An 11,640-nucleotide genomic window follows, 5' to 3' on the forward strand; every position below is an offset into this window, starting at 1 on the left:
AAATAAATAAATAAATGATTGTAATTATTAATAATTGAGTGTAATATGCAACTAATGAATAATAAATAAGTAATAATTGTAATTATTAATAATTGAGTATAATATGCAACTAATGAATCATTGAACACTACATCAATAACTAATGATGTAGCATATGTTGGCTAACTGAACATAATGAAAGAAAGAAAGAAAGAAAGAAAGAAAGAAAGAAAGAAAGAAAGAAAGAAAGAAAGAGAAAGAAAGACCACAGTATATTAAAAAGGTGTTTCACAGAAAAGGAAACACAAAACAAAAGTAAAAAACAACAAAACAAGAACAACAACAAAATTGAACAAAGAGACAAACCACTGAATTGGAGAAGATATTCTTAAATGATATATCCAATAACGAATCCAAATACATCCAAATATATGAAAACTCATGTTAGCCAAATACATGGGAAAAATAGGAATCAAAAATGTGCAGAGAACCTAGATAGATATTTTCCAAAGAAGATGTACAGATGGACTACAGGCACATGAAAAGATGCTACGTTTTACTAAGTATCAGGGAAATACAAGTCAAAACCATAACGACACACCACTTCATACCTGTCAGAATAGCTAGTATCAAAAGGACAAGGAATAACTAGTGTGATGAGGAGGGAGTAAAGGGAATCCATATGCACTGTAGGTGGGAACGCAAATTGCTGCATATTCTATGGAAATTAGTATGGATGTTTCTAAAAAAATAGACTACCATACAATTCGGTAGTCTACTTCTAAGTATTTGGAAAACAAAAACATTAATTTGAAAAGACACATGCATTCCAAAATATTTGCAGCATTTTTTTACAATTGCCGGGACATGGAAACAACCTAATCTGTGAATCAGTAAATAGATAAAGAAGGAAATTACACACTCACATGCACACACAAACACACACACACACTGGACTCATATTCAGCCTTAAGAAAGAATAAAATCTTGCCATTCATGAAAACATGAATTGTGTTAAAACATATAAGTGAGACAAATAAACACAAATACCACTTAATTTCACTTATATGTGGAATCTAAAAACAAAACAAATGAACAACCCAGAAACAAAATCATAGAAACAGAGAACAAACTGATGGTTGCCAGAGGTCAGGGAATGATGGATGGATGGATGATGGAAGAGAAATGAAGGGGATTAAGAGGTACCATCTTCCAGTTATAAAATAAGACATTGGGATGTAATATACAGGATAGGGAATATAGTCAATAATATTTTAACAGCATTGTATGAGATGGTGAACGTTTTTTATTGTATCACTATGGTGTACATCTGGAATGAATACAATATGGAATGTCAATTATTCTTCAATAAAAGTGAAATGAATTGTTTCATGAATAATAAGGACCAAACCAGATTGTAATGCCCACTGTAAGCAATTTGCTAATGAAATTGATCATGTAACAATCAGTGAGACTGCAAGAGAGAAAGAAATCTCACCCACTTTTCCAGTCAAGTTAGTTCAATCTAGTACATGCATTTCTCAGAATATACAATAAAAATTGTCCTTAACTGAAATAGTTTAGCACACTTTTTGCTACACATCATTTTAAGTTCATCTAGTAGTTGGGGGGGGGTGCTGTGTTAGTTCATTGCTTCTATCCAAAAGAAAAATAGAACTTTCCTGACATATATGAGAAGCAAGCAGTTATAACTTGGAACCATGTGTGTCTAGGTTAAATATGCACAGTGACAGAGAGATGGGAATGCTATCATTTTTGATGTTTACATTTCAAAACGATACCCCTAGATCCTTAAGAAAGAGATATTTAAATGTTAATATTGGAACAAAAGATTATGTAGCTGTTTAAAAGATTTAAACCAGGCAAAATTTATTTTTTTTTAAGATTTGCATTTAACCTATGGTTTCTAATTATGCCTATACTATTGTAATACTATAGAAAATTTATGTTGTATAAAGGATCTTACACTTATTTTCTAAAATGAAAAAATATAAATAGTGTTGTATTTTTTCTTAACACAAAAAATTCATTTTAAATGTTTCACATTATATTTCATTATAAGTTTTATAATATTAGGTAATATATGTTTTAAAACAAGGAAATAATTGGTTGTTGCTATTAGAATTCTCAATTTGTGCCTTCATGATTAAGTATTTAGAGGACAGTACATTAAAAACTAAGGATGTACTGTATGGTGACTATCAATATAATAAAAAAATTAAAAAAAATGTATTTGGAGGAAATTTACCATTCACTCAATTCATTAATCACTGACTCAACCATTAATTTTTGAGTGACTCAATATTCTCATCTGTTCATTGATAATATTTTATAACACTGGAATGCATATAAGGCATAAACAATGAGATTTACATATTTGAATTCCAATCATAGGCAAAGGGAAAACCCAATTAATTTTTTGTTAAGATCATATGACTGTTGCACATTGGCTTCATATTCTCTACTATTTCTAACACCAACAGTGTATTGTGTTTCCTTATTTTAGATCTGTTCATTAATTGTCTACAACTCACTATGTCAGTTAGCCTGGTCTTTGTTTACTGATCAGATGGTCTCAATCATGCCTTCATAGTCTCAGTGATGATTCCTTTGTTTTCAAAATTACTTCCAGGGCAATTCCATGTGATAGGACCTAGAGCACCAGTCATTGCCTTGGTTGGGGAAGAGGCTGTGTTGTCCTGCCAGCTCAGCCCATCAATGGATGCTCAGAATATGGAAGTGCGATGGTATCGGATTGATCCTTTTGGCCTGGTGCATCGTTATAGTACTTCCCAGAATAACATGGAGGAGCAGAGGCCAGAGTACCAAGGGAGGACAGAGTTCCTGAAGGAGAATATTAGCAAAGGGCACGTTGCCCTAAGGATCCGTCCAATCCAACCTGCAGATGGAGGAGAATACAGTTGTTTCTTTGAGAGCTCCTTATACTACAATAAAGCACAAATCAAGGTGTTGGTCACAGGTGAGTCGCTGCAATGAAAACTCCTGCACAAATTGTGTTGGTTTCTCTATCAGCAGTCTAAAGTATCTGTGGATATGCATTGAGGTGGCTGAATTTATATAACACTATCATGGAATGATAAGTTTAAATATTTAATCTAATCAGTCTGTCCCAAAATTCGTTGCCTGTAGTATAAATATATGTGCATCTTTTCTATGCCAACATCATTACTTTGAAGGAAAGAAAGAACAAGTATTATAGTAGGTACTATCTATCTCAGAAGAGTTCCAGAAATGTATCTTAGTCTCTATTCTGAAACACAGAAGGAATTAAACAGAGGTGAGAGAGAATCTCACCAGCCTGCTGTGAGGCTGGGTTTTCTGCACCTTGCTGCTGCCCACTCTGGCAATAGTCCAGTCAGATGTGGTATTGCTGACTCTCAGTATGACATTCTTTTTTAGTCAGATCCCTGCATAATTTGTCTCTACTGTATGCAAATGAGTGTCACTCACAGGGAGGCATTTAACCAGGCACTAACAGGGATGATGAGAAATTATGTCCATCCATTCACCTTTTACCTTTGGAGCAGGTATCTTTCACTCTATTGTGGTAACTTCTGAAGCAATCCATATGTTAGACATCCAGTTCTAGAAGTCCTACAGACATTTCCTAAACCTTAGATAAACCGTTCCTAGGAGCCTTGAATTTGAGAGCCAGTTGCTGCTGTTGCTTCTTCAATGAACAACATGTCATTTCTTAGGATCATCTCAATTTTCTTTATCTCAGACTTACTTGTTCTTTGTATAGAGTTATTCTATCACTAAATAGAAAACAATTTCCCATTATTCTTCCATTTTACCCTAGATTATTTAGAATACTGTATTTCTTATCCTGAAGCTATTACCACTAAACTGTGATAATGTGTTTGTGCTTGAGTTTGTTTTGAGTTTCCACAGAGGTTAATTGACACATTTTCTAGAATCTACTTTACAATCTCCTATGTCTTTTAGATGACATCATCTGATACATCACTTCATTGATTTTTCCAAATGATATATGCAAGAGAAGTTGTATTTTCTACTTAAGAACATTTTTTTAATTAAAACTAGAGTAAATCCTATGGCAACATTTTAAATTTGCACTGTGGACAAATATTACAAACAATAGCCATGAATTCCATCCAACTTTATATTAATCCCAGAAGTCTCCACAATAACCAAAGGAATTTGTTGCACATTCTCATGTTCCCTATATGCAATAGAAATGTCTGGATTTTATATTTGAAATAAGTAAATTATTTGCAAATGTAATCTTTTACAGTGCACCCATAGAATGCATTCCAAATTAATGAAAAGTTACTTACTTCTAAATTCTTAGGAAATTTTATCTCCCTCTGGCCATTGTAATATAAACTTGTATATAAATATTGACTTAATAATGATCACAAATATCTTCTAAGGAATCCAAATGTTTTTCCAAATAAAGACCTCTCTACTCCCTAAATGTAGGGGGTTGTACTTAGAACGCATTTCGAGTGGGCTGCTTTTTACCACATTTTGCTGATTATGCGGAGCCATCTCATTTTGTACCTGGTGTTCTTAGTAATTATAAATCAGGAACATAAAGTCTTATGCTGATTCAATGCTCTCACCTCCTCCAGGTGAATTATTTATGACCTTGTATTGTCCTTCCCAGGTTGGATCCACTTGTGTCCAAGACCCATACGCAATGCAAAGTACTGTCTGGTGCTGCATGGCATTAGGAGTTTTCATGTGGTTCAGATCTTTAGACTGATTCCTTGATGTTCTCTAGCTGGAGATCTCATGATTTCTTTTGATTCCCTTAGTTACTGCAATTTCTGGCATGAATTTCTTTAATCCATTTCTCCTTTCTGGAGGAGTTATATTTGCCCCAAGATGAATAACCAGTTCCTGATAGAGATGCAATCTGTGCAGGCAGCTTCACAGTCCTACACTATCTCCTACAGAAAAGATTCTTCTCTAACTTGGGTCACAACAGAATCAATACATTCCCTGTTCTGTTTAAATATACAGGGGGTTGTGGGTAATAAAATTTTTGCAGAACACAGATTCAGTGAACACCAACATTAAAGTCTACTTAAAATCAATAACCATCCCTGTCCTCTACTATCTAACTAGTTTAACACTTGCAGGGTACAGGTAAACAAATTCATCAATCAATAACTATTAGGGCAACCACAAGTATAGGCTGCAAGTGCAACCAAAATACTTCCTAAGAGACAAGAAATAAAATTGAAGATGCTGATACTGGGTGGCATGTTAGGATAGCCTCATAATACTGAATACTATAAGTTTTCTCTCCCTGCCTTGGCCATAAGACAATGAAAATCCCAGGCTTTTAAAATAGATAAAGAATGTATTTTACTCAGCCTGTACTGCCAGAAACCATCCAGGTCTCAAGCATGCTAGTTAGAAACCCTCAATAAAGAAAGGGGAACCCTCCTATACTGTTGGTGGGAATGCAAGCTGGTGCAGTCACTCTGGGAAACAGTATGGAGGTTCCTCAAAATGTTGAAAATAGAGTTACCTTACAACCCAGCAATTGCACTACTGGGTATTTACCCCAATGTTATAAATATAGTGATCCAAAGGGGCACCTGCACCCCAATGTTTATAACAGCAATGTCCACAGTAGCCAAACTATGGAAAGAACCCAGATGTCCATCAACAGATGACTGGGTAAAGAAGATGTGGTATGTACACTCACACATACATACGTATATACACAATAGAATATTATGCAGCCATCAAAAAATGAAATCTCGCAATTTGGAATGACATAGATGGAATTAGAGGGTATTATATTACACAAAATAAGTCAATCAGAGAAAGGCAATTATCATATAATCTCACTGACATATCGAATTTAAGAAACAAGGCAGAGGATCATAAGGGAAGAGAGGAAAAAAATGAAACAAAACAAAATCAGAGAGGACAACAAATCATAAGGGACTCAATCATAGGAAACAAACTGAGGGTTGCTGGAGGGGAGAGGGGATGGGGTAACTGGGTGATGGACACTGGGGAGGGTATGTTTTGTAATGAGCACCGGGTATTATATAAGACTGATAATCACAGACCTGTACCCCTGAAACAAATAATACATTATATGTTAATTAATTGAATTTAAATTAGTAAAATGGAAAAAAAGAAAAAAGAAAAGAAAAGAAGAGAAAAGAAACCCACAATAATAGGACAAGCAAGTTGACCTGGTTTCCTCTCCTGGTGAGAAGATTTTCTCCACTTTGACCCTTTAGTCTTGACGTCATAATTCAAATTTAGTCATTAATGCTAAGGCAACCCTTGGAATACATGTTTTAAACCTCTGAAATTATCCATACACCCCACCCATAATTCCCACTCTTATTTTTAATTGATGCTATATTCAGAGGTTGTGTTTTACCCTTAGCTCACACATTTAATAAGATAAACAGAATGGCATAATTTGAAATACATTATTTTTCTTTCCCAGAAATTCTGACACTAATGAAACACTTATTGTGTTTCTATAAAACCCTGATAAATATAATATTGTCTTTAGAACATACCCACCCATAATTTCATTTTCCTTCAACTCTTAGGAGGTAACCTGAATACATGAAGTACAATGGGATGACCTTTCAAATGGAAAGAACCCAGCAGATGAAAACCATCTTTTCTTTGTATAATTAATTGATGAACTATCTAAGATGAGTAGGGGCTCCTGGGTGGCTCAGTCAGTTAAGTAACTGCCTTCTGCTTAGGTCATGATCCCAGGGTCTTGGGATTCAGCCCCACATTAGGCTCCCTGCCCAGTGGGGAGCCTGGTTCTCCCTCTCCCTCTGCCTGCCACTCACCATTCTTATGCGCTCTCTCTTTCTCTGTCAAGTAAAATCTTAAAAAAAAAAAGATGAGTAATATTTATTTATTATAACCCAGTAAACACTTTATATGAAGCAATCTTTACACCCATCATCTGACTTGAGACAATTTTCATCCTCATTTTACAAAAAGGGAATAGAAGTATAGAGAGACTGGGTCATTAGTTACACTGGGTCACTGGTGCCAGAACAAATGTAACCATTGACTCTAGAGCTTATCCTCATAACCATGATGCTCTACTGATTCTCAAAGCTATTGTATTCTGAGAGTAACATTTGTCAGTACCTGCACTGGAGGGCACGGCTGTGCCAGTGAGGTCATCACTGGTGCAGCAAGCTATTGACTAGTCACCTCCTCCTGGTGTTTATCAGAGTCTGGTCATCAATGCAACATCAAATGACATTAGATAATTTTCCTTCATCAAGTTAATAGGGCTGCCATAACAAATTACTACAAACGGGATGGCCTGAAAACAACAGAAATGCATATTCTCACAGTCATGGATGCCAGAGTCCACAATCAAGTTGTCATCAGGATTATGGTCCCAATTATCCAAATTCTTTCTGTTTATACAGGCCACAGTTATTTTGAATTAGGACCCACCTTAATCCCATATAATTTCCTCTTTACTAATTACACGTACAAAATAGTTTCCAAATAAGGGCATAGATATTGAAGGTTAAGACTTGAACATACCTTTTCAGAAGACACAATTTAACCCACAACAAGAATAATTTTATGCCTGTAATTTGATTTTGTTGTTGTTGTTGTTGTTATTGTTACAGACTGTATTAGTTACTGTGCATAATACTGTGTGGAATGCTACACTACTATTCATTGAACTTCAAAAGAGAGTAGCTTTAACCAGAACTCCTTTTCTCTGAGGTAAAGGGAGAAGGAAGCCCAGAGCTGGAAGAGTGGCTGGACACTGTGAGGTCTACACATTTCTTATTTTAATGTTTTGCCATAATCCACTTTTGAAGATGACTCATAGATGCTTGAGAAGGGAGAAACAGTGAAGGAAAAGATGTATCTCCTTCCATTGAGGGAAATATTCTAGAAGACACACACATCATTTTCACTTCAAACACTTCCACCAGCATATCAAAGCCACTCCTAAATGTAAGGGGGTTAGAATATGCATTCTTAACCTGGGTTGAGGTATCCACAGTTAAAACTTACATTGTTTCCCAAAGTGGTCTATCCAAAATGATGGCTACTAGTCACATGTTGCATTGAAATTTAAATTTAGTTTCACTCAGATGTAGAACATAAGCAATAGCACCAAGGACTTATAGGGGAAGGGAGAGAAATCTGAAGTGGGAGAAATCAGAGGAAGATAGTCCATGAAAGACTATGGACCCTGGGAAACAAACTGAGGGTCTCAGAAGGGAGGGGGTTCAGGGGAAGGGGTAAGAGGGTAATGGCTATTAAGGAGGGCACATCTTGTGATATGCACTGGGTGCTATATGTAACTAATGAATCGTTGAACACTACATCAAAAACTAATGATGTACTATACAGTGGTTAACTGAACATAATAAAAAATAAAGAAAAGATTTCAAAAAAATGAAATGTAGCTCCTAATAGTATTCAGTTGCTCAGTAAGCCACCCATACCTAGTTATTTGGACCACATTGATGTTAGTAGCATTCCCAAAATTATAAGAAACTCATTAAAAATAACATTTTGGGGCACCTCGGTGGCTTAGTAGGTTAAGTGTCTGACTTTGGCTTAAGTCATGATCTCAGGGTTCAAGGATGGAGGCCCACAATAGGCTCCCTGCACAGCAAGGAATCTTCTTGTCCCTTTCCCACTGCCCCTCCTCCTGTCTTTTCCTTCTCTCTCTCTCTCTCTCTCTCTCTCTCTCTCTCTCTCACTGTGTCCCAAATAAATGAATAAAATTAAAAAAAACAAAACAAAAAAAACTTCCTTAGAATTAGGGATAAAAAAATATTTAGAGAATGACTAGCAATTTGTCACAGATAAACACCAACTGATGTGTGCTTCTGGCTTTAGAGGCTGCAAATAAATTAATGGAGTGTTCTTCTACCCAAATTTATGAATCGTCAGATAAAATAATCAGCAATGTTTCAAAGGGGAGAGAAAAGAAAGAAAACAATACAGACATACTTGGCATTTGGGTACTTTGTTAAATATTGATACAGCTGATTTGTTTTCTGCCAAATTCTTTGTGACTAGTTATTTTTCTAACCCCCTCTTTTATAAATAAGAAAGCTGAGTTTCATAGACACTAATTAAAATGTAAAATGGCAACAAAACTCTTGGAAGATTGTACTCTGTCTCTGTTTGGCTATTCTAGGCTCAGGATTGATTCCTCGTATTCACATTGAGCCTGGCAATAAAAGGGAAATTAAGTTGACCTGCACATCCACGGACTGGTATCCAGAGCCTGAGGTGCAATGGAGGGACCATCAAGGACTGCAATTGGCACCAGCCTCTGAGACAAAGGCGATAGGAGAAAATGGACTGTTTCATGTGGAATCATCTCTCACAGTGGACAAAAGTTCAAGAGCAGAAGTGTCCTGTGTTGTAAAGAACCTAATACTTAGTGTGGAGAAGGAAGTGCATGTTTCCATAGCAGGTCAGTTCCCTCCAAAATCTGTATCTTGAGATATCACCGTTGATCAAGAGGGTCTTACTGACAAAGACTAGAAGAATGTTCTAGTTTATCTATTAACTCTTAATGTGGAGAACATGTAAAAATTAGTATTTGGACTTGTTCTGTATTTCTTTTTGTGATAGAAATGCCATTGTCCTACTTTATAAAAATGAATATGTGAACGTACAAAACCATTCAAATGGTAATAAAGTATTTTGAGGAATCTTTCAAAGTTCCTCCTATACTTCTCCTGATCCCACTGCCTAGGGAAAGCCACTTTTCACAAGTTGGTGTTTTCTCCTATCTGCCAAATTGAAGTTGAACCCTGGTAGGGCCATTTACCAGCTTCATGATCTTGGGTAAGTATTGTGCTCCCTGTGCTCAGTTCCCATCTGTTACATATAGTTAATATTAGTGTCTACCTCATAAAACTGTGATGAGCATTAACTAATATAATTAGTATCATAGGCAGAGAAAAGCTCAGACATTACAATCTACTCTTTATGCCTACCCAAAGTAATCTTTCAAAGAAATAGTTAGCCCAAATGATGTCCTCCAACTTCCTGTCTATGCAAATATCCTTATTTGAAGTATTGCAGCCTGTCAACAATGCTTTTTCTCTTGCCCTTTTTTCTCTCTCCAGCTTCATCTTTCATTCCTCATTTCCCTTGTCTCCAACTCCTCCTGCCCCACATTAATTCTGAACATATTCAATGATGTAATACCCCTTGTAGGCTGTTATTGACACATTTGTTTCATTTAACTGTCACTAAGGGTTTCTTACTGGTCCCTCATTACTAACCTAATCCTCCCAGAAAGCTGTCTTCAACCCATTCTGTGTTAAGTGCCCTCTTCACTCATGCATTATTGTGATTATATGTTACACTATTTCCCCAGATAGAATAATAAACTCCCCAAGACTGTGTATCTATTTCTTTTGTGTCCCCATTACTTAGAGAAATGCTGAGCCACAATATATTTTTCTACAATGAATAAACATTTGTATGACCTTTTAGCAACAAGAAAAATGTCATTTGTATACTACTTTAATTTGGAAAGTCACACTGGTTTAGATAATTAGTAAGAGAAATTGAGGTTTGGAAATGTGAATGAAACACACACACCAGAATAGAGGATGTTTGTTTGTTTGTTTTTCCACTAACTTTAGTAAAACAAAATTAGAAGAGGGGAAATTAACAGTGTCTTACTTAAACTTTTATAGAAAAAAAAAAGAGTTAAAACATAAGAGGAAACTATCAGTTGGGGCAATCTATATAAATCTCTTGAAAATCTGAATGTAAGAGATGGAATATATTAACTTTTTATATTTATGTACTTGAAATCATCAATTAAAAACTACACAGACATCTTGTTGAGATCTTAAGTGATAGTAGTCCTTGAGTGAGAGTGTCCTTTGTGCCTCTTTTGGAACAACATTATTAATAGAATAATATCAATGATAGTCAATTTTGCTGATTTCAGTTGCTAGCTTACAGATAACTCATAAGAAATTTTGAACTGAAATAAAACTCTGTCTCTAGAACCTAGACCATGAATCCCATTTGGTTTATTATCCAAAATGTCTCAATTTCTCTTTTAATCTTTAGAAAAGCTCCATATGCCTCTCATTCATTGGCATATTGTCAAGCTCACATATATGTTTATGTAGAAAATAATTGGATAGAAAAGACACGGTAAATTAAGTTTGGGGAACTATAGGAGAAAGAGGAGAGAAAAGGATAAAAATAAATATGTTATTGCATTTGTAGATTTTTTAAAAAAGATTTTATTTATGTTGAGAGAGAGAGACAGAACGAATGGGGGGAGGGGCAGAGGGAGAAGCTGACTCTCCATGGAGCAGGGAGCCTGACTCTGGACTGGATCTCAGGTCTCCTGGATCATGACCTGAGCCAAAGGCAGACGCTTAACTGACTGATCCACCCAGGAGCCCACATTTGTAGAATTTTTATTATAAGAGAATTATTTGTCAAAAATATGGCAATATTAATGTTTGTTAAATCTTAATTGTGGGCTCATGGATGTTTGATGCATTATTTGTATCTTTCCTGCACATTAAAACATTGTGATAATTTATGAAATAACCATCTGAATCTCCATACATTAGGAACAAGAAAGGAAAAAGAAACCTCTTAGGC

General features: G+C 35.6%; 1 protein-coding gene across 1 annotated transcript in view; it reads left to right on the forward strand.

Moving 5' to 3' along the window:
• Window positions 1-11,640, forward strand: part of LOC103680572 (butyrophilin subfamily 1 member A1-like) — a 63,322-nt gene that overhangs the window by 19,041 nt on the left and 32,641 nt on the right. Inside the window, exons 2-3 of the mRNA XM_040622729.1 lie at window positions 2,633-2,980; window positions 9,185-9,486. Coding sequence (XP_040478663.1) covers window positions 2,633-2,980; window positions 9,185-9,486 — 650 coding nt within the window. The remainder of the gene's footprint in view (window positions 1-2,632; window positions 2,981-9,184; window positions 9,487-11,640) is intronic.

The sequence above is a fragment of the Ursus maritimus genome, unplaced genomic scaffold (genome assembly GCF_017311325.1).
Source record: "Ursus maritimus isolate PB19 unplaced genomic scaffold, ASM1731132v1 scaffold_5, whole genome shotgun sequence".
NCBI classification, from domain to species: domain Eukaryota; kingdom Metazoa; phylum Chordata; class Mammalia; order Carnivora; family Ursidae; genus Ursus; species Ursus maritimus.